General features: G+C 42.8%; 1 protein-coding gene across 1 annotated transcript in view; it reads right to left on the minus strand.

The window, feature by feature from the left end:
- The window catches only part of PLP2 (proteolipid protein 2), a 31,104-nt gene that overhangs the window by 1,869 nt on the left and 4,384 nt on the right, over nt 1-24,851 (minus strand). Inside the window, exons 2-4 of the mRNA XM_042455854.1 lie at nt 11,725-11,880; nt 6,426-6,521; nt 2,306-2,396 (exon numbers count right to left, since the gene is read on the minus strand). Of these exons, the coding sequence (XP_042311788.1) occupies nt 2,306-2,396; nt 6,426-6,521; nt 11,725-11,880 (343 nt within the window). The remainder of the gene's footprint in view (nt 1-2,305; nt 2,397-6,425; nt 6,522-11,724; nt 11,881-24,851) is intronic.

Consider the following 24,851-nt stretch of genomic DNA (forward strand, 5'->3'; position numbering starts at 1 on the left):
TTAAATCATGAAAATGCAATGTTTATGGCAACACTGGGGTGGAAATAAGAATTGATCATATAAAGGTAAAAGTAGTCTCTTGACATGAATGTCTAATCGTAACCGACTATAGGGGCGGTACTCATCCCTGTTTCCGAAGAGCCAGTGTTGTTCAAGGACTGCCCTGGTGGTCATGTGGCCAGCATGACTGTACCAAATGTTGTTAGCTTCCCACTGAGAAGTGGTACCTATCTACTTGCCTTTGCATGCTTTCGAACTGCTAGGTTGGCAGAAGCTGGGACTAGTGACAGGAGCTCACCCCATCATGCAGCACTTGGGCCTCAAACTGCCAATTTTATGATCTTACAATCAGAATTGGCATCTTAACCACTAAGCCACTGAATCATATATAGAGTTGTATTGCACTTTTAATGCACTTCTTATTTTTATTATACATTTTATGCACTTTTATTGAACATGTAGACAGCCATAAAATAATAAGAGCATTAAAACTCATTTCCATCCTACAGAAGAGAGACTGATGTTGCTGGCATAAAGAGAGATGCAGAAACAGGACTGGGAAAACGTGGAAAGATTACAACTAGATCATTGTATCTTATGGATACCTAAGTGATATAGGTGAATGAACCAAATCAGTTCCACAATCAATACTTTTGCTCATATTCTACTTAGGTCCAAAACACACTGCAGAAATAATCCAGTTTGAGACTGTTTGAACTTCCCTGGCTCAATGCTGGGAAATAATTTTATGAGATATTTAGCCTTAGAATCATAGAGTTGCAAGAGACCCAAGGGCCATCCAGTCCAACCCCATTCTGCCATGCAGGAACTCTCAATCAAAACATCCCAATTGACAGATGGCCATCCAGCCTCTGTTTAAAGACCTCCAAGGAAGGAGACTCCACTACACTCTGAGGGAGTTTGTTCCACTGTCGAACAGCCCTTACTGTCAGGAAGTTCCTCCTAATGCTGAGGTGGAATTTCCTTTCCTGGAGCTTGCATCCATTGCTCTGGGTCCTAGTCTCTGGAGCAGCAGAAACAAGCTAGCTCCCTCCTCAACATGGCATCCCTTCAAGTATTTAAACTGACCCCCCCCCCGCTAAAAATTGTATGGTTAATAAATATCTGATGGCTGACTGATGCCCAGAGCAGTCTTAAGGGGCATGGCAGCTCCCCATCAATAATGTGAACAAGGGTAGAGCTTGCAGGTGGCAGGAAACAGGAAGGATTTACCTTGTTCTTTATATCTTAACATGCAAACCTTTGAATCATAGGTAAGCAGTGTGCAGCCCTGGGGCCAACTAGGGTCTCTAAGGCTGCTTTTGCAGCCATCAACACTTCCAGGCTCCCCAAACTGTCTTCCAGAGTGGCCACATAAATATCACCACATAAATAGGTTGCAGAGTCCTCCACACTGCTTAACATCAGAAAGTATCTGTTTGCCAAAATCAGACATGGGCCTCTGGGTTGTGTGTGTCTTTGGCAGTCTGTATAGCCCCTGGAGATGCTCCCAGATCTGTTTTTATTTTTATCTCATTTATTTTTATCCTGCCTTTCTCCTGATATAGGGACACAAGGTGGCTACCAACAAATTTAACAGTATTGGTAAGGAACTGAAAGCACCTAACCAAGCATCAAACAAAGAGGAGATAAGCTTTTTAAACAATAATAAACAGTTGGACATCTTTGAGCCTATGGAGCTTGTCTCCTCTTTGTTTCCTAGGGCCCGTACAGACAGACCAAAATAAAGCTGCTGATTGTTGTTTCAATGATGTACGCATCATAAGAGGCCAGAAGCTGCACCAAAGCTGCGCTCCAGTCCTTAGGACTGGAGTGTGGCTTTGGCATGGCTTCTGGGCTCTTAGGATGCATGCAGCATTGAAACAGCATACCTCCAAAGTGACCCGAAGCAGCTTTATTTTGGCCTGTCTGTACAGGCCCCTACTGACAAATTTAAAACAGCACAAATTAAAAGGTTTCTTGCATCTGTTAGCTATCTCACTATTGTGTTAGAATTTGAAGATATACCCATGTTAGTCTGTAGAATCAGTTGTAGAGAGATTTTGTAGCACCTTTGAGACTAACTGAAAGAAAAAAGTTGGCAGCATGTTCGTAGACTTCAGTCTGCTTCCTCAGATGTATCTGAGGAAAGCTCATGCTGCCAATTTCTTTATTTCAGTCAGTCTCAAAGGTGCTACAAGATCTCTCTACAACTATCTCACTATTGCTGCAGCAAAGAAAAGCCATCATGGAGTCAGCCAGAAAAGATCACTCATTTAATTGCATTTTTGCCAAGAGAACCTACCAGTGGGAGCTGCTGTGTGTGCTCTTCTGAGCTTTGGTAAGATGGTATAAGCATCGTAGCCAAAGAGGATCCCTGTTAGAATTCCAATCACCTGTGGAAGGGAAATGCCAGTTTAGCTTAGATCATTTTACTTCACATTAATTTATATTTCATAACCTGTTTCTAGAACCACGGTCTTTCCAGTATAAAAACAATGCAAACGTTCTGGCCAGAATCCTATGCAGAATTAATGCGGGTTGACACTGCTTTCACTGCCATGGCTCCATCCTTTGGAATCCTGGAATTTGTTGTTTGTTGTGGCACCAGAGCTCTCTGATAGCGAAAGCTAAATGTCTCACAAAACTACAAATCCTGGAATTCCATCGCATTGAGCCATGGCAGTTAAAGCGGTCTCAAACTGAATTAATTCTGCAGTGCAGATGCACCCTGGGAGAGTTTTATGTGTGCTAGTCCCTTGACATGAATGTCTAGATGTAACCAACTGTAGGGTGCAGTGCTCATCTCTGTTGCTTGTCCAAGGACTGCTCCGAAGTGGTAGCTATTTACTAGCATTTGCATGCTTTCCAACTGCTAGGTTGGCAGAAGCTGGGACCAGTGACAGGAGCTCACTCCATCATGCAGCACTCAGACCTCACAATGCCAGCCTTCCAATCTTCCAATCGTCAGAATTGGCATCTTAACTACTAAGCCACCGCATCCCACTTATGTGTGCTATACAGCCTATTTTCATCTAAAATATCTACAGTTGTGGTCACGGCAAGACTATTTCTGCAGTGTAGATGCAGACCCAGTTAGATTCAGCCCACTGACTCAATTCTTGCATGGTGAGTCAACAAAAGAGCAAATCCAGTTGGTGCTGACAACAGGATTTAGGCCATTAAGTAATTTGGAATAGAGACCATTGTAGATAGACTTCAGGTTTCAACAGAATAACGGCTAACATCTTGTTCAGTTCTGAGATCATAAGCTATTGTACCTGTGAATGGTTGAATGTGACCTCCAAACCTACATTTGCAGCCTGCCAACACCTTGACTGCAACATTTCTTAAGTGCTGGAGACTGGGACATGGGGAATTGGCATCTGTAGTGTTTTCATGTTTGTGGGGAGCTGGGACAAGCGGTTGTGGCAGGAACCCAAAGGGATCCCTCCAGTTGCCACACGTCAATTCTGCTTATGTCAATTCCCAGTGTATCAGTTTCCAGTACTCCTGACACATTTTGGTCAGAGCATCATCAGATGTAATGGCAATGATGGAGTTGTGTCATTGTAGTTATGTAAAGCGTGCAGGATCACAGACACAATTCAAAAAGATGATTATTCATCAGAAAAATATTTTTCAACTTAAAAAGGAAAACTATTTTGAGTTTTTAAATGCCTCTTAAGCAAAGCCACAAATGGTTCCAGCTATCTATCTCACAGGAAGGAAATTCAAGACACAGCATAGCAGCCACTTCTGAGAAGGTCTTATTCTGTAACACACTTTGGTCCAAAACACACTGCAGAAATAATCCACTTTGAGATCACTTTAACTGCCCTGGCTCAGTGCTAAGGGATTTGGGGAACTGTAGTTTAGTGAGACATTTAGTCTTCTCTGACAGAGAGCTCTGGTGCCACCATAAACTCCAATTCCCAGGATCCTCTAGCAATGAGCCAGGGCAGTTAAAGCAGTCTCAAACTGGATTATTTCTGCAGTGTGTTTTGGACCTTTCATAGAAGGACTGTCCAAGCATGAAAGGGGATTTGGTTTGCCAGAACAGCCTGTGTTTGTTCAGCCTTATCTCTCCAACAGTTGTTTGCTTAATGCTGCACATGAAACAAATCAGTCACAAGAAACATAGTTACCTAGAAACTAATTACTATCTGAAGTGTTAACAAGGGATGAACCAATGTCACATTTCAAAGAATAAGAGGGACACCAGGCTATCTGTCCAGGCTATCTGGCAGACCATTTTTCCTTTAATGAGCCAACCTAGGCTCCGAGATCCTCAGGCGAAGCCCTTCTCTTAGTCCCAACACCATCCCAAGTACGAACCCAAGAGGGACACAAGAGAGGGCTTTCTTGGTGGCTGCCCCTAGACTCTGGAACTCCCTTCCCAAGGAGACCAGGATTATTACATGCTTTTAAAAACAGAAAGTTTAAAAAGAATGGGCTAAGGAGTGCTGTACTGTTTAATCTGTACTTTTATCTTTTTCACTTGAATTTTATTATTTTAATGTGTGGTGAGCTTTAATACTGTACTCATTTAATTCTATTTTAATGCTTGTTTTATGTATGTTTTTAATTGTATTGTTCTTTTAAATTGTGAGTCCAAATATGGGAATAGGGCAGTGGAATATAATTTTCATCATCATCATCAAAGCTACTTCCTAAAGTTACCTCTGAAGGGCATTTTTAGAGGCGTTTTGTCAGGAATTTTTCATGGTTTCATGCCATTCCCTTCAGTTTTAAGGCTTTCTCCCCTCCCTTTCTCTCTCCTTTTTTGTAAAAAGGCAATTGAAAAATAACAAGCATCACAAATTACTTTTGTAAAATTACAAGGAGGAATGGCAACATTAAGGAGTAAAGGGACATTAGAAATGCTCTAAAAATAGCATTTCCAGCTCTTCCTTAAGGCTGCTACTTAGTTGTACAAATATCTCGCAAAAGTGGAATCGCTTTCAGACGATGTCGGGCTAATTGATCATTAACCTGACATTAACCTGTGGACTTACTTTTCCCCGAAAGTAAAAAGTGGCTGATTTTGCCCGCTTTCTGCATGGGTTAATGTCAGGTTAATGCTCAATTAGCCCGATGTGTCTGAAAACAATCCTGCTTTTGTGGGAAATTCCTGGGATCTAAAACCCGTTTATCCATGGGATTTGGGCACTTTGCCTCCCTTGTGATAAGGTCCTATGACTCTGGCAATCAGGGTTTCATTCCCTGCTTGAGCATAAAAACTCACTGGGTGACCTTGGGCAAGACACACTCTCTCAGCCTCAGAGGATGGCAATGGCAAACCTCCTCTGTAGAAACCTGCCAAGAAAACCCCATAAGTTCGACTGAGGATTACCATAAGTAAAAAATGGCTTGTAGGCACACAACAACAACAACAAACAACATTGGCGTAGTATGTACGGAGCACAATCCAGAAAAAGGGGAGACATCCCTTTAAAACCAAAGAATACAGCAAACCTGATGGCAAGCAATGCAATCTGATGCAGAAACCTGATTTGTGGCTAGACTGGGTATTTTTATAATTGGGCCTCCTGCAGTAATTTACACGATGATCTGCTTTGTCTCTTCTTATCACTCCACAACACGAGTCTTCTCAGTACCTTTCCTAGCATGGATTGCTCCTGAGACAAGACCTCTGTGCTGTTACCATAACCAGCTCTTTTTCCTTTCCAGACTGGAGGGTACAGAGTTCTGGCTGACACCCTGTTTTTGACATATGCATGCATAAGTTGCTTTAGATGTGTGTGGTATGCACACACACACACACAATTAATAGCCTTAGTGCTATGTCTGTATTCTGCTGACAGTGATGGGACCAGAGTAGCACATACAGCAATGTTGCACGCTGAGGTTATGGGGCTGTGCGTTACAGTTAGTGACGTGTGTTGGGCAGTGTTGCTATTCTGCCTGGGCTTTGTGTAATGCTGGCCTAGCTTATCTCTTTGTGGTTATTGTTATGTGCCTTCATGTCATTTCTGACTTATGGCAACCCTAAACCCCTATCAGGGATTTTCTTGGCAAGTTTCTTCAAAGGGGGTTTGATGTTGCCATCATCTGAGGCTGAAACAGTGTGGCTTGCTCAAAGTCACTCAGTGGGTTTCCATGCCTGAGCAGAGAGACTCCATAGTCATAGTCCACTGCTAAAACCACTACACCATGCTGGCACTTTGCTTATCTCTACATGAGGATATTTACACAACACTGAGAGGCTGTTGGCCTACAGCCATTGTGTTGGATTGTGATGCAGCCAAGGATTTTCATTACTGGAGAGTTATCCCTGCTAGGATTGCCCAAGGCAAGGAGCCATTGCTAAAGGCAACACTTCTGAATGCCAACATTCCCTGGCAAATTAATATTTCAGCTTCCTATCCCTGCCCTGCATGAATCTCTGCATCTTCACTTACCCCAGCAGTGATGCCTGCTCCGTCACGGTGCCCTATGAGGACAATAAGGGAGGTAATGAGGAAGGCAACAGCTCCTATGAGAGCCCTTATGAAATCCTAAAGGAAGCAAGAGAAAGGGAGGAAAGAAATTAATATTGTATTAATCTGAATTTAGGAACGTCAAATGGGTACATCTATGTTTATATGGATCTAGCCACAGTCTAATCCAGTGGTTCTCAACCTTCCTAATGCTGCGACCCCTCAATACAGTTCCTCATAGAATATGGAGGATTAATGTTTTATATGTCAACAGCTGCTAGATTGTTGTATGCATCTAAGTGGAAGGAAAAAAACAGCTCCAGATTGAAAAGATTGGTTGTCCAAATTGATTGATTTTATGGAAATAGATAAATTAACACAAATATTGCAAAAGAAATCTCTAAAAAAATTCAAAAAGGATTGGAATCCTTTGATTTGTTACTTAGAAAACAAATGGGGACAAAACTGGAACAGTGGCCTGGATTAATAAAAGTCTACAAAATGTATAAATGTACAAGAATGGAAAAAACCAAATTACAAATATTTTTGATTTGATTAAAATTATGTAGAAAAATCTTTTTCATTTTCATAGCTTATAGGGAGAAAAGCTTATAATATATCAGCATAACTTGAAAAGCAAGGAAGATTTGTTTTTAAATGTGTTTCTTTTTTACTATTGTTAGAGGTAGATCTTTAAATGTAAGGAGTATGTCTTGTTAGATTGTATGTTTTGTATTGTTTTAAGTGTACTACGTAGGTTATGATTTTATGTTTTATAATAAACAAAGAATGTAAAAAATACAGTTCCTTATGTTGTGGTGACCCCCAATCATAAAATTGTGGTTTCTTGGTGCCCAAGACCATCAGAAATATGTTTTTCCAATGGTCTTAGGCAACCCATGTGAAAGGGTTGTTCGACCCCTAAAGGGGTCGGGACCCACCGGTTGAGAACCGCTGGTCTAATCCTATTCTCTGAAATTAAATTCAATAGGGTCTACTCCCAGGCAGAGAGGTATAGTACCCTTAAAGTGAAACCATTGTGCATTTTCCCAAAACCTGTCTACATGAATGGATGGATATAAACATAGTGACAATCTGGAAAAGTTACTCTTTGGACCATGTTGGCTGGATGATCATGGGTGCTGGATCTCAAAGACGTAACTCTTCCAAGCTCCAAATAAACACCTTTTGTACAAGCCGCCAAAATCCCAACTCACCCTATTTTAATTAGTGTAATGTAGGCAGGATGGTTTGGAAGGTGTTGCGTAAGATAAGGAGGGGCCATAATTCAAGTACAGAGAAGAGCACATGCTTGATCATGTATAATGTCCTAGGTTCAACCTCCACCATTTCCACTCCAAAGTTTTGCACATTGCAGGACTGGTCATGAAATCTTCCTGGAATCCTGGAGCACTACTGTCAGTCGGAAGAGATAACAGTGCAGTGGTTACAGCATTGGGCTGGGGCTTGGAACATCTAGGTACAGATCCCCACTGTGTCATGGAGCTCATTCAGTGAACAGGCACCAGTCACAGTTACTTAGGACCTTATCACACTGGGTTTTCTGAGCTCAGAACTAGGGTCAGTGTGAATTGAGTGATGTGGATTCACGTTAGAACGTTCACGTATTTTCACACCGGGTTGCTTTCAATGGGAGCCCCTTGTGTCCTCCTTCCGCGAGGCTTCTGAACTGAATCCTTCCTGGCTCCTCATTTTGGTGAGTGTGCTAAATAAGTGGATTGACAGGATTTGCATTGATGGTCAGTTCGAACTCACTGCAGATTGGTCTGATGTGGAATTCCAATCTGCCGGTGCTCCTGAACACCATCGCAAGACCCCTGGGTTGCAAATCTCCCATGATGCCCTGCTGCAATTTGCCCCATTTCCTTCCGGTTTCAGGGCAACCGGGGCTCCATTGGAGCTCTGTCTCTGCTTCCCTCTCCTTCCTCGCTGCAACTTCTTGCAGAGCAGCCTGCCCAGCGAGCGCTCCCTCCCTCCCTCCCTTCCCGCCTCTCTCTCTCTCTCTCTCTCTCTCTCTCTCACACACACACATATCCCCAAAGGGATCCTCCGTGTCAGAGCCCCCATCCATTTCATCCTCATCTACATCTATCCTCCTGACAGAGCGCTCTGTTTTCTCACCAAACTACAAATCTTTGTTGGTGGTGGTAGTGATGTGTGCATCTGTGTGTGCCCCTTTGTAGCAGTTGCCTTCTCTTAGGTTGCATCCACACTGGGGACATAATCCAGTTTAACTGCAGTTTAACTATCCTGGCTCAGTGCTATGGAATTCTGGGAACTGCAGTGTCCTGAGACAGTGAGCCTTCTCTGCCAGAGAGCTCTGGTGCCTCAGCAAACTAAGAACTTAAATTAAGAGACGGCAACTACTACAAAGGGAAGGAGAGATGTAGATGAGGAGAATGACAGGAGAATAGATGTAGATGTGGCTGAAATGGATGGAGGCTCTGACACAGAGGACCCTTTGAATTTGGCTGCCAGGGATGGGAAAATAGAAGGGAGGAAGAAAGGGGAAGCTGTCATTCCCGTGAAAGTGGAGCCAGGCTCTCTTCTTCACCCCGGAAGTGCAAAGGTTCAGGATGCCTTCAGGGCCCCACTGAGCATATGCAAGGGTCCCAATTCGAATCGTTGAACCCCCTATGGTATGCACTGGTGTGGAAATACAATTTGCACTCACTCCGCTTTCCCTGAATTCGCATCACATGACTTGCCTTGGATTCGATTCCCCCTCAGTTCAGAAGGGTAACGGAAGGGCAACCAGGTGTGATAAAACAGTCACGTTATAACGTCAATCTGCATCATTCGACCCACACTCACCCCTGATCTTAGCTCCAATAACCTCAGTGTGATAAGGTCCATAGTCAGACCTTCCTCACAAGATTGTTGTGAGGATAAACTGTGGAGGAAAGAAACCATATATGCCACCTTGTGTTCGCTGGAAGAAAGGCAACATAAAATCTAGTCAAATAAATAATTGATGGAAAAGAGCACTATAAATAAATATGCAATAGATAGACTGACAAATAAATATGCAATAGATAGACTGACAGCAGCTCTTTAAATCCTTGTATAATTGATATTCCATTCAATTCAAAGTAAATCTGGAATACTACCTAAATGTTCATTTGCCAGAATAAATGCTTACTTGAAGATGTATCTATTACCTTTGCAGTCGGCGTCAGAAATTAGAAATATTTTTTTCTTTTTGCACTGGGAGATACTGGGGACCAGTAGGCACCAGTGGTTTTATGTCAGTGGGCTGGTAATTTTTCTCCAGGTTTTATGTGAGACTTGAAATGAGCTATCCAAAGCATTGAATCTACTTTGGGAGCAGGACTACCCACTACCTTGGAAAGCTTCGATTTCAGGTTAAAACCTGGAGTGGATTCACTTGCCCACTCACATAGGAGCCACTAACTGACCCCTGGAACTGTAAGTCCAAAACATCTGGAGTGGAAAATGTCTCCCCCCCAAGTAACCACTGCTTCATTCTCTGTGTAAAGTCACCTCATGTGTTTGCCTTTAGAGGAATGAACATAACTCACAATTAGCTTTTGGGAGTCTATAGCACTGAAGTATCCTTCCCATGTACCCCCCTCCCCCAACACAGTTGTGTCGTTTGTTAAACACACCAGGAAATCACATTTCATGGACATAAAAATCTTTGCAAAGACTCAGGACAGCATGGAAGCAACCATGAAGGAAGCAGCAATGTTAATCACAGGGATGGTACCTAAGAGGGGAACAAGCCAGCACACATACCCCAAAACCCAAAAATGCAATACCTAGGTTTAAGGACGTCTGTGAGGGTCTTTCGAAAGCTCCAGTGCTCCTATATGTGTCTTATGTCAGGAAGAAATTGTCTGTTTTAAAACCCACCCCTCTTACTGAGCAGACCTGTTTTTGCCAGATGTTTGTTTTATTTGTCTTTTTTAATTAAATGCATCTTTATCCTTCCCCTTTACTATAATAAATAAATGAATGGCACTCAGAATTTTGTGGCTAGATCCCACATTAGTTTCAACTAGACATGTAAAATTTTGGCTTATTTCAATTTCAAATTTAAGAACAGACAAATGGGCAAAATTACAACTTCATTTGTTCATTACAACTCCATTGTGCATTTTCAGTTCTGAGTGCCTTTCCATATATTTAGTGACTTAGGGCCTGAACAGACAGGCCAAAATAAAGCTGTTTCGGGTCACTTTGGAGGTATGCTGTTTAAATGACACACGCATCGTAAGAGGCCAGAAGCTGCACCAAAACTGTGCTCCAGTCTTTAGGATTGGAGCGTGGCTTTGACAAGGTTTCCGACCTCTTATCCATCCTTTTAAACAGCATACCTCCAAAGTGACCCGAAGCAGCTTTATTTTGGCCTTTCTGTTTGGGCCCTTAGTTTGCATTTAAAAGGCACTGTTTTCTGAAAAACAACCATGCATTTTCCTGTTTCTGCACCTGTTTCTTTGTTCCCACACAGGAAGAAAAAAAAATCTGAGGGTAGTGGATAGATTTTTTTGGTCAAGTCTCCATGTTCAGTTCAAATTTAAGAAGAAAAATTATTTTAACTTGGTCGGAGATCTCAGACTTCCAACCAAGGTAAAACAATTTTTTTCTTCTTAAATTTGGACTGAATTCACATGTTTTATTCTAGACCTACCACAATGTTTCTGATGCAAAAACATGGCGACTTCTTGAGGAATCCGTCGTTCTCTGCCTACAAAGAGGTCTGTGACCCCACTGGAATGGAGATATACTGGGTTGCAAAAAAAGGGGTCCCTGTTGAGATGCAATGGACTTTAAATTTCCTGGACTTTGAAAATTTCCCTATTGCTGTGAGGAGGAGGAGCCAAATGTTTTTGTTTTTTTCTCCTGTTTGGTTTGTAACATCTTGCCTGATGAAGAAGTCCATGGCGCTTCGAAAGCTTGCAACAAGTATATTGTGCATTTTGGTTGGCCAACAAAGGTATCACTGATGGAATTTTGTTTGCATTTGTTAAATGGCCAACACAGGTACCCCTGCATGGTTTCTGTATTGTGATACAACATGGTGTTACTCAATGGGCTTCTTAGTCATGTTCAAAATGGAAAACATTTTGGAATTCCTCCTGGACAGAAAGTGTAGGACATGTCCTGGAAAAGAAGGACATCTGGTCACCCTGCATCAATGGTCCTTGCACTCTCAAAGGTTTTAGCCTTTGGACCACAGCTCCCATAAGCCACTGCCAGTATGGCCACAAGTACCCAACCCCACCACATTACTTACAGTCCATCCCCAGTGGATAAAACCCAGCTGGCTGTCCAATGCACACGTGTAGATGATGAACATGACGATGCAGTAAATCAACATGCAAATAGCCAAAGATGTGTAGCCTGGTGTCCTTGAAGCTCCATAGCAGATCAGGATAAGAATACAGGCACACTAGGAAGAGAAACATAACAATGATTAAAGAACAGAACTGATAAAGGGGAAAATAAAAATTGAGAGAGAAGGATGAATATAAATGCTAACTGCTAAAAAGTGGTCACGTCTCTTGCAGGTTGGGAAAAAATAGATGGTGACAGATTGACCAATCCTTTCTTGCCCTTTGGGCCTGTCGTTGTTAGAATCCACATCAGTTGCTTCAGACTGACCACATTCACATGCCACTTTAAGAAAAAACATCAGGTTCAGTCAACTTAAATGTGACCAGAGCGTTGTTGATGCATGCAATCTGTTTAAGCCTCATTACAGGTAAACAAACCAAAGATGAGTGCTTTAGGGCATACTCCTAAATGATGATGATGATGATGACAACAGCCACTATGATGGCAGCAGCAACAACGACCATAATAACAATAATGGTAAAAACATTATAAAAAGCAATAACTTTGGAAATCCAAAATTTTGCAGAGGTTACAATAGGTTACAATACATAGGTAGGATCGTGCCATAGAACATTAGTGGGCACTTTCTGAGGATCCAGGGGCATTTCGGGACTTTTGGGGCTGCTCCCCCTGACCCTGGTCCACCCTACCAAAGTACTGCAGTCCCCAGAGAAAAGTCATGTCCCTTCAAGTCTTTGGCGAATGCAATGTGCCCTCTAAATGTAATCCCCCTGAGCTTTTTTTGGCCACAAAATGCCTTTTTTTAAAGAAGGGAATGACCAGCCTTAGAAAGATCAGGAGAGCAAAAAGACTCCCGTACTACTCTCAAACATTGTCCACTCCTGGTATAAATCATTCAAGAGGATGACTGTTGCTAGACCAAAACAGACTGCAAACTGAATCAGAGCAGATCCAAAGAATCAGCATCATTCCAGATCACCTGGAGTGGAGAGGCTAACCATTTTTCCACCAGAGCTCTGCTACAAATTTTTTAAAAACTGCGACCTCTGCCACCTCTGAGGTCAAAGTCTTTTGACTCATCCTGGCCCTTTTTGCTACCTACAATGGATGAATAGAGGCCTCAAGCCTCCAACTTATCCACATCCTCAGGCTGCAAAAAATGAAAGATATCCACAACCAGACAGTCAGACAGTGCACCAGCTAAATCCATGAACATTAGAAATGATGGTATCTGATGGCCATGCTTCACGGAAGACAGTTTCAGCTTCTTTCCTGGTTTACTGTAAGGCAGGTCTTGTAATTGTGCAGCCCTTTTGATATTGTTGGACTGCAACTACCAATATTCCACACCATTTGCTATGCCATCTAGGCTTAACAAGGGAGGGCAGTTGCAGCCCAACAACACCTGGAGGGACATGTTCCCCACACCTATTCTAGGAGACAGCCCTAACTGGAACCTTTGTTTTAGTTTTTTTGTTTAAAAACCATCTCATAGCCCACTACATGTGGGGATCCCTCTTTTTAAACCCTCCATGTGTGGGGAGAACCAGTATATTGTCATGGTTTCTGTATTGGACTAGGAGTCCAGGAGACTATGGTACAAATCTCTGCTTGGCCATAGGAATTCACTGGGTGACATTGAGCAAGTCATGCTCTCTCAACTTCAGAGTAAAACAAAAGCAAAAACAAATCCCCTCTGAATAAATCTTGCCATGAAACCATCATGGTAGGTTTGTCTTGCCATGAAAACACCAATGGTGCACCCATTTTTTCCGGGTTCTTTTTGGGGTAAAGGGACACCTCGCAGTTTGGCTGCTGCAGCGTCCCTCCAAGGGAAAACCGGATGCCTCCAGTCCACCCTGACGGGGAGGTATGTACCAGGCCTAATTCTATTTTAATGCATCACTTTTATATGTTTTTAACTGTACTGCTCTTTTAAACTGTAAGTCACTCAGTGTCCCAGTTTTGGGGGGACAGCGGGATACAAACACAATTTGCCCTCCACATTTGTGGCTTTGGCTTTTGTGGCTGTGATTATATGCAGTTTTTGATTAATATGTTCTCTCTAGGAATCTCTAAGTCCTCCAGCACAACTCTGCCAGAAGTTGACCACAGAGTTGTGCTGCAGAATCTAGATGTTCCTAGAGAAAACACTTCTCTAAGCATTTGTAGGTCCTCCAGCATGATTCTATATTCAACCTCTGACTGATGTTGACCACAGAGTTGCTCTGGAGGACCTAGAAATTCTCTCAGGTAAAAAGAATAGTGTTTTTTTATTTGCGTTTCTTCCACGTTCATAGGGTCCTTCACGTTATTCCCAGCGAATGTGGAGAGACCACTGTAAATATAATTATAATTATAATAATGCTTTAAACCAAATCAGGGCATGGTCCCATCTGTCTCTGTAGCTTGTTCTGCTTTTGAGAGTCTGAGGGGAAAAGTCTTTTTCCAGTCATGAAAAGCTCTGCTTTCACTTGGAGGGATGTCAGGGAACCTATGGTTTTCACAAGCACCTGAATTTATTCATCTGCCTTGTCTCTGCTTCGTACCCATATAGGGATCTTCCTTAAGAGACAGATAGGAAGAGAGACATGGCAAGGCGAGGCATTTCCTGAGATGCCTCCCAGCAAATGGCGTGGCAGGGCAGCTGAGGGAATGTTCCAGCTGCAGCAGCAACTGGTAGCCACATCTGGCAGCTAAATATACCAGGTGTGGGCCCTGGAGACAAAGGCCCAATCTGTTCCCAGCACATTGGGTAGCAAAGCACAGGGAGGTGGGGCTGTCTCTGGGGCAACAGCTAAACAAACTAGGACTCTCTTCTTGCCAAGTACGCCAAGGACCAGGATAAAGATTTAAAGGAACAAACCTCCATTCCACAGGCTGAAAAAGACTAGTGAGGCAGACATGCTGCAGAAGGATAGGGCGGGAACTGACAAAAGAGAGTTAAAAGCAGCAGCATGAGAAGAACTTTTTAAAATAAAAAATATCAGAATGAAATGAGATGTAAAGGCAACAGACGGGATCAAAGGGTAGCCAGGGCTAACTCAACATACCTCTCTCCAGGAGATGAAAGATAAAATGAGACGCCCTATTCCAGTCACATATGTGAGAGCCAGTGTGTGTGAGTACTGGACAACAACTCTGGGGACTAGGGTTCAATTCTCTGCTAGCGCATAAAAACCCATGGGGTGACTTGGGGCAAGTCATATTTTCTTAGCCAAAGAGGATGGCAATGGCAAACCCCCTCTGAAGAAACCTGCCAAGAAAACCCCATGAAAAATTTGCTTTAGGGCCACCATAAGTCAGAAACCACATTATGACTGGTCTCATGGCTCCATCCTATGGAATCTTGGGATTTGTAGTTTTTGTGGCAGGGATTTGTGGCACCGGTGCTCTTCAATGGCTTGATCTGTTCTAGGACCCATTTCAGATGACTCCAGCCATCCAGCCAAGCTATATAATTACACCCATGTAAAATACAGACAGAAGTAATATTCAATACCAGGGGTAGGCAACCTGCGGCCCGCAGGCCGGTTGCAGCCCGGCAAAGCCTTGGGACCGGCCCCAGCCCGGTCCTGCTGCCGATTGCCGCCAGGGCCTTTGGGGGGGCAATTGTCTATAGAAGCCTCAGAAACATGCATTTATATTAACATTTTTTAAAAAAATCAGCAAATTTTTTCACATGTCCTCCACTTTTTTTAAAAAAAGTGTCCACCATTTGAAAATTTTGTCCTACATTTGTCCCGGTTTATTTATTTATTTAAATTTTTTTTTAAATTATTTACTTATTTATTTTTTGGCTTCGGCCCCCCAGTTGTCTGAGAGACAGCAACCCGGCCCCCGGCTCAAAAAAGTTGCCTAGTCCTGTTCAAGACAGACAGATCAATTAAACAAATGAGGCAGTCTCTGTTAGAGTGTAGCTGTACTTCCACTGATCTGTCATTTTGGCCACTATCCCCGCCAGTATGTAAGTCCACGTGTCATTAGGTTAGTAATGATTGTAGAGGTTGTTATAAAATAGGGCCTGAACAGACAGGCCAAAATAAAGCTGCTTTGGATCACTTTGGAGGTATGCTGTTTAAGTGACATACACATATTAAGAGGCCAGAAGCTGCGCCAAAGCTGTGTTCCAGTCCTTGGGACTAGAGCGTGGCTTTGGTGCAGCTTCCAGCCTCTTAGGACGCATGCATCATTTAAATACCATACCTCTAAAGTAACCGAAGCAGCTTTATTTTGGTGTGTCTGTTCGGGCCCATAGCTACAATTTATCCATTAAAAAAATGCTAGCTTGCGACTGTGATTTTTGGTTGGTCCCAATAAAGGTTTTTGTGATATTTTTCATCGCTCAGGGTCTCCCCCTCTTTTAAGGGACCAAAACTGCCATCTTTACTATTTATATTAGTCTGCTTTAGACAACAGTAAATTTAACAAGGTAGAAAGAACAGAAGGGGACCCATCACACTTGAGTATTCTCTTCTGCTCTCTAAGAGTGCATCTACACTGCAGAATTAAGGCAGCTGGACACTGCTTTCACTGCCATAGCTCAGTGCTATGTGAGATATTTAGCTTTCTGTCTCAGAGAGTTCTGGTGCCACAACAAACAAGAAACCCCAGGATTCCATAAGATGGAGCCATGATAGTTATAGAAATATCAAATTGCATTAATTCTCCAGTCTAGCAGCAGCCTAAATCAGCTGTCCCAATCCCAGTGTCTTCCAGACAAATGGGACTACAATTCCCACCACTTACCCAATATGACAATTGCCATGGTGGCTAGAGAGGAAGGGAGTTGTAGTCCATCACAGCTGGAGAGTGTTAGTTTCAGGAAAGTGTGTTTAAATGTCTAAACAGGATGGAAAATAGATGTTCTCCAAGTACTAGATTATATTATCCAATGTGGTGTCCAACAATTCCATAACAACCTTGGCTGGCATCCTGCTTGGGACTTAACATCTTCACAAGTGGCTGTACATGTGCACTTGAATGGATTGAGTAGTTTTGCAACTCCCACATCCACCGAGGTGTTGCTATGACATTATAAACTGTGGGTGTTGATTGTGACTGACATGCCACAGCCCAATGTGCAATGAACATCACTAATGAGCATCAGGGCACTCCTCGATGTGCATCAGGGCACTGGTTAGGAATTGCCAGAACACAACCAGAGTCCCCTAAACCCATTAAAAGTGTTCAGTATGCATCGGAACAGTCTTGCCTGGATGTGCATCTTTGCAATTCACTAACAGAGTTTGATTGCCTTTCTGCATTGGAACAAGGTCTCTGTGTTGTGCGCCTTCAAGTTGCTTCCAGCTCATGGCAACTCTGTCAGGGGGGTTTCTTGGCAAAATTTGTTTCAGAGGCAGTACAGACCGGCACTTTGTGCCAGCCTGATCATGTACTAGGGCTGAACTAGAGTGGAGCATTCACATGCTCCAAGCCCTAGTTCCACCCTCCCATCATGGTGTCCACATAGTGTGTGCCATGATGATGTCTGTGGCGTGCAGTGTCCAAATGGCACTGGCCAGAAGTGGCATCATCATGGCATGCAAGCGCTTCTTTTAGGGAGCGGGTTGGTGCCACAGCGTGCAGCTGCTGTGGCACCAACCCGGGGCAGGAAGGAGTGGCTTCTATCTGCCCATCTGTACTGCCCCAAACTGAAAGAAAAAAGTTGGCAGCATGAGCTTTTGTAGACTTATGTTTACTTCCTATGCATCTGAGGAAGCTGATTGAAGTCTATGAAAGCTCATGCTGCCAAGTTCTTTCTTTCAGTTAGTCTCAAAGGTGCTACAAGATCTCTTTACATATTTATTTTTGCTGTTTGTTTTACAGTGGACTTGTGAGTTTTCCTTAGGGTTAATCTCCAGCATGGATATTTTCAAAGAGAGAGCTGCTTTATCTCCTGCCTCCTGCCTGCCCCACATGCTTTGATGCAACTGAAAATCTTTTGCACTGGGCACAAAGCTAAATTAGTTCACTCATAAACAGCCTCTTGAATCACGACCTTAAGATTGCAAAGTTCTACAGACACCAACTCTTGCATTTCCTTTAACTGATACGAAGCTGTCACAAGCATCTCCCCTCCGCCCACCCCTTCACCCAACTTTCTCTTTAAGATCAAAGCCAAAGGAGCATAATCTGTGAAGCCTGAAAGCCAGTTCAGTGTTTTGTTATTTTTATTCCTAGACTCATTGGCCTGTTGTAACAAAAAATAGTCCTTTTTATCTTTACGTGTTGCAAGACTCTTTCTTGTTGTTGCTGCTGTTCTGAGTAGGCTTTTACAATGCTGTTCCTGTTTTGAGTTTTCCTGCCCTCAGCTATGACTCAAGACAGTCTTTGGGAGGCTATGCAGACAGGAACATGCAAGAGAGAGAAACAGAAGAAGGTGTGACCAGGGGCGTAGCTATGTGTGCTTATGTGTATATGTGCATTCAAGTAACAATAAATTTTGTAGGGTTTTCTTAGGCAAGGAATACTCAGATGAGATTTTTCCAGTTCTTTCCTTTGAAATATAGCCTGCAGCTCCTAGTATTCATTGGTGGCCTTCCATCCAAGCACTAATCAGAATTAGCTTCCAAGATCAGACAGGATCTGGTGACTTTTGGGCAAAACTAGAATACGGCTCCACCAAATAAGAACTCTGCTCCCTCTAAATGAAATTTTCCTTCTGCCCTCACATTTCTAGCACTTCATTACTGTAATTTAAAACTTCACTCGAGCATTTAGAAATACAGTGGAGGCATCCAAAGAAAAGGGGCAGCCAAAGTTACCAAAGGGATGTGCACACTGCAAATAGAAGAGGTCTAGCTGTGAATGATTTTCAGTGTCTTACTCTCTGTGGTCTGAGCACTGGACTATGACTCTGGAGACCAGGGTTCAAATCCCAGATCGGCCATGTAGACCCATTGAGTGACCGTGGGCAAGTGACACACTCTCAGCCTCAGAGAGGATGGCAATGGCAACCCCCCCCCCCTTTTGAAGAAAACCTGCCTTAGGGTCACCATAAATCAGAAATGACCTGAAGGCACACAACAGCAATGACAACTCTCTGCAATGTTAGGGAAGGCAGAATACTTATTTGGAGAAGCAATTCTCTCAATCCCTCCACCTCTGTAGCTACTACACTCCTGGTGTATTCAGATATTCACAGGGATCCTGAGTCTTAAGGGACACAGCAGACCACTTCTGAAGACTAGTCATTCAGGACCAGCAGAGAATGTTCTTTCTCTGTGGTCAGAGAAGGGGGATTGTAGCATGAGTCATTCCTGCCACATTACCAAATAACACATTTCTTCACACTACAATTCACAACTGTCATTGAATGTACACAACTCCCACAAAACAAAGATGACACCCCTTTGCGAAATGGTGGATAAGGCACATGAAGTTATGGCAATTCACCTTCACCACCTTTTCTTCACTGCAACGTCAAGTAGCCCTAGTCACTATAACAAATGGTGTGAAATGCTGAGAGTTGCAGCCCAACAAAATCTGGAGAGCCACACATTACCATTTCTGCTTTAAGCAGAGTTTTAAATGGATAAAATAGCATTCTGTTCTGGGTTAGCAAAAGTACTGGACCAAGATATTTCACTGCCTGAGGCAGAACAGCAAATAATGATCCAGTTCACTAAATTCAAGGTCCACAGGACCTAAAGCCAGTTAAATTACTGTGGCTCATGAAGCAGATAATCCCACAAGGGCTTCTCTTTCCCATTCCCAGCAGTAAACACAAAACTACAACTGAGTAAAGTAATAATCTGATGCTTTTTCATGACAACCCAAAACCAGTTACCTGGGAGAATAACTCTATCTAATGGTAGGGCTGGCCTTCAGTAGCAATTGCAAGTATGAATTGAGCAGCATTAAGTATTCCAGATTAGTCACTTTAGAATAACAGAAAATTCTCAGACATATTTGAACGTAAGAAATGTCTTAAAGGACCACTTTGAAACTTAGAGAGCTGCTGTTTAGCTTTTTCCGTAAAGATTAATGACTAAACGCTTTCCAGAGCAAGACTAATTAATTTAATAAAGTCTGCAATCTTCTTTTGGGTTTTGACAAACAATACAGCACACCCTTGGAGTCACAGGGTGTGTACAACCAAAGCACAAGGGAAAAAAAGTCACCTTGCTCCCTTCTTCTTCCTGAGACTTGTTGGAACCTGAGATTCACAGTGCTATAAAAACCATTTGCCACTCCCAAAGCGATAGGATACCCAACCCTGTAGCCTTAAATAAAAATAATAAGCACTCTCCTAACATCACAACTGTTCTAGTTGCATTGGAGCAACTATCACTGATTTGCAGTGGCGGTTAATGTCAGAAGCTGAATCTTTCAGCTTGCCTGTGATGGGCACAAATAGTATAGTTTCACTTTGTTATTTGGTGTCATACCGGCTACACCTGCACTGCAAAAATAATGCCGATTGATACCACCATAACTGCCCTGGCACAAAACTTTGGAATTCTGGGATTTGTAGTTTTGTGTTATATTTAGCCTTCTCTCTCAGAGTGGTCTGGTGCCCAACATACTACAAATCCCAGGATTCTACAGGATGGAGCCCTGATAGTTAAAGTGACATCAGACAGCATTGTTTCTGCAGTGCGGATACAGCCATAATGTGATCTACAGTTCTGTTGTTAAATTATGAGTAGTGTGTAAATTGCTAGAGCTGTTGGCCACATTCCTTTGTGGTCAAAGAGCAGATGGGAAGAGAGCTGAGGTTGTGCCAAGAAGATCCAAGATCAGTCTCTTGAGGTCTGTAGTGGGAGAAGGAGGCAGAGGTTACCATGGGAAATGGGGAGGAAAATAATGTTTTACTTTTGGAATAAATGAGAAACTGGTCCACCTAAGATTTGAAATTGTGTATGGTTTAACCCCATGTTGGCAGAGTGAGGAATATAGTCTGAACTTTAAAGAAGGTTTCTGCTCTGTGAAGTGGTTTCGAGTGTGGACTATGAGTCTGGAGACCAGGGTTTAGTTCCCCACACAGCCATCAAACCCACAGTGTGACCTTGGATAAATCACACTCTCTCAGCCTCAGGAGAAGGCAATGGCAAACCTCCTCTGAATAAATAGTGCCAAGAAAGCCCCATGATAGGGTCACCTTGGGGTTGCCATAAGTCAGAAACTACTTGAAAGCGCACAACAACAACAGTTCATGGTGTTGCACCCTATTCCCTAAAACAGATCAAGTTCTTGGATGCCTCCTTTAAAATCTGGGTTTAAACAGCACATGGACTCATTGCCCCAATGATAAAACGGACAGCACCCATGACTGCCTAGTTGACTTCTACAACAGAAAGCCAGCACGATAAACTATGACTATGGACACAGTCATTCAAATCCATTCCCAGCTATGAAATTGGGACCAGCCAGTCATGATCTCCCAGCCTGACCTACCCCACAAGCAGAGATTAGAGAAGTTACAAGAAATCCCAGATCTCTCCACCATCACTATCAGTACTTGTAGTTCTTGCAAGAATAACATGGGAGGAGGGTAGGTGGGTGGGGAGGGCTATATATGTCGCCTTGGGCTGCTGGAAGGAACAGCAAAATATAAATGTAAGAACTGCCCCAAACCCTAAGAATAAAGAGCCTAAAAAGGCTGCACAGTAGGCACACTGCCCCACCCAGGGAAGATAAAATCACCGGATTAGGATTCAGACTCCTGGGATTTTACTCTAATTTTCAAGAGCTGAAAAACTGGAAGAGGTTTCTGTTAATTATTAATTAAGGTGGCAGAGACTTGGCAAGAGAGAGACGGAGGGGAGTAAGATGACTAAAGCCAATTGGTCTGGTACAGATGGCAGAGAAAGAGTGGCACCCATCAAGGAAATAAAGAAATGTTGCCTCACCCCTTTTTTTACAAAGTCAATTGGGGGGGATTCTACTCCACACCTAAATCTCTCCGAACCAGGGGTTGGAATTGTCCAACTCCCTGGAGCTGTTGAACTCAGAGCTCCTCAGCACTGACTGTGCTGACTAAAGCTGATGGGAGCTATAGTCCAACAGTATCTGGGAGGCCGCATGATTCCTGCTGCTACTCTAAAGATAGGACTGGAACACATGAAATCCATATATATCACCTTCACATATAATCTGGCATCTAAACTAGTGGGACCGCTTGCACCAAGATTTTATAGGGTGGAATGTGTCAGCAAGCCACATCCCTTTTCCAGGATAGTTCATTCCATTCCCTTCCCCACATTTTGAGCTTAATAAAGAAAACAAAAATAATGACCAATTAGGAAATTGAAATAGTTAAAGATTTCCCAGGTTTGCCATGAGTTGAAATCTGCTTGAAACCAGCCAACAACAATAACAATAGCCCCTCCCTCCAATTTCTAAAAGCCATCCCATTCTGTGGCTACTATAGTAAATATGTTGTTGCTGTTGTGTGACCTCAAATCATTCCTGACTTATGGCGACCCTATCCGGAGTTTTCTGAGACTGAATGTGACTTGCCCAAGGTCACTAGTGGGCTTCCATGGCCAAGTGGGGAATTGAACCCTGGTCTCCAAAATCATAGTCCAGTGCCCAAACCACTACCCCATGCTGGTTCAGTCTTAACTGTTTTTTGTTTTGTTCACAAGTTTGTGAATGTGTATGTGTTTCAGTAAACTTTGAGGTCCAGCTAAGCCACCAGTTCCTCCTATTTGTGTGTGACTGCTGCTGTTTTTGTTTATATAAAGCTTTACACATGGAAAAACAAGGTTTTGTTATTATAAGGGAAATACACCTTTAAAACTCAGTCACATTACCATAAATCCTCCGTATTTTTGAAAGCTGCTAACATATGTATAAATACACACTCCTCATTACAGGCACAATTATATTTATTATATAATGAGTTCATATGCTGTTCTCCAATAAATCCCTGGGGTATTTTCAAAGTTTGCACACTATATGTACTCTGCATGTATATACAGCCTTTGCACATTCATGTTATGTCATCTATGGTCTAGGAAGAAAACATGCACACAACAAACAAATCTTTGAGTAAAATATTTACATGTATAAACCCATAGATAAGATTGCAGATGCCAGTTATGGAAATTATGTTTGTATAATCTCATACTGAAATGACTTCTTACTATTTTCCTGCACTCTAGATGCAACCTACAGACAACATTTATGAAGGTTTGCATGCAAACCACAGACATATCTGCCATACATCTTGGCAAGATGAAGAGAGAAAAAGCTCACTCCCTATTGGGACCAAGTCACATTTGGGCTTTTCCTCTCCCAGTGATGTCTCTTTGGTGAAGTATAGTGGTTAGAAATGGTGCACTGGGATTTGGGAGATCCTGGTTGAAGTCCCTTTGAGCCATGGAACTCATTGGGTGTAGTCACTCTTCTTTCAGTAATCTCTCTTGAAGGATTGTGAGGGGAAAGGTGTGGTATAAATGCAACTAATAAAATATACACATAAATTCCAGCTGGTGTCCATCATTTCTTGGCACCTGAAGATGCTTGTTTTTGCTCACTGTGCCTTATGTATCATCGCATCTGACAGGTACTGTCAATCCTGGATTGAGGAGAGAGCTAAACGCCTGAACAATATCAGTTATCCCAATGTAGAATGGCCCTACCAAATCAAGTGCAAATCAGTACTCACATAAATTCTATTGAATCAATGGGATTACTCAAATTGGGACTAGCAACACCATCGAGGCCTATATGACCTCCAAAGTCCTTTGTTGATGTGTGCCTTCAAGTCACTTCCAACTAATGGCGACTCTAAGGTCTGCCTATCATAGGGTTTTCTTGGCAAGATTTGTTCAGAGGAAGGTTTGCCTTTGCCTTCATCTGAGGCTGAGAAAACGTGACTTGCCCAAGGTCACCCAGTGGGTTTCTATGGCTCAGCAGGGATTTGAACCCTGGTCTCCCAGAGTCCAACATCCAAACCACTACATCACCCTGGCTTTTACCAAGGTCCTTACCAACTCTGTTTTATTCTGTGTCTATTAGATACTAAGCCTTCAGGCAAAGACTATCTTGAGTTTTAACTTATGCAAACTCATTCACTGTTACATGTAAGTAGGCAAATCTAGCTTCACAAGAATCCTTCTAGTTAAATAATGTGATACCCTCCACTTAAAAAACCCATTTGCTTTCAGGTCAGTTTCCATGAGTGGTAACTGGAGAGTTTGGGGTGTGTATGATTCTATCCTCAATAGACAGACAGCTTAATTCCTTCATTTCAGTGTGTAGACTGTCCCATTACAAGGGCTTTGGGTGGATAACAAACAAGTACCATGAAATCCTATTAAAACTGAATACAATGCAAAGACCAGGCTCCCTCGGTGAAGCAAAAAGCAAGGATAATCAGGTCAGTAATCGTAACAAAGAAAGGGTGAGGGCTGTGTTGCAGCGTACCGCTGATGTGCCTGCTTAGCATGCTTGCAGCTGAGAAGTGGTGGGGGATAGAAGAGCATCAGAGGCAGAAATCTCCGCTTTAGTTTGAACTGTTCTGAACTTTCAAGAGAGCAATCATTCTGCCAGCAGGTTAATAAAGCACAAGACATGGAGGATGGAAATGAATGTTTGATTTGACCGAAGACATCTGTGGGGCGTTTCCCACAGTGGACATCCATATATTTTTGGGAGATCCACAATCAGGATTTGAAAGCTGTTTCTTTCAAATCCTCCAGTGGCAAATCACTGGGGCAATGAAAACTCTCCAGTTTGTAATCTGATGTTGGATCCATTTGAACCTATTTGGGGGATATGGTTTAGCACCCCGGACAGCTCCTTTAAAGTAAAACTAGGACTCTGATCTGGAACAGATAATCCACCCCAAACCACTGCTATGGAAGCAACCAATTGCTCCTAACCATTACTGCTATTGGTCCCCCGCAAACCAGTATTCAGTGATAATTCCTCCTATCAACAAAAACACCGCATTTAACTGTGATGCTGTTTGCAGGGCAGCCCAAGAGATTTTAGGGCACGAGGTGGAGGCAAACAGGGCACCTCACCTAATCAAAGTCAAAGTTTGTTGTTGTTAATCACCATCAAGTTGGCTTTGAGTTATAGTCACCCTATGAATGAGAGACCTTC

The sequence above is a fragment of the Sceloporus undulatus genome, chromosome 2 (genome assembly GCF_019175285.1).
Source record: "Sceloporus undulatus isolate JIND9_A2432 ecotype Alabama chromosome 2, SceUnd_v1.1, whole genome shotgun sequence".
Taxonomy (NCBI): Eukaryota; Metazoa; Chordata; class Lepidosauria; order Squamata; family Phrynosomatidae; genus Sceloporus; species Sceloporus undulatus.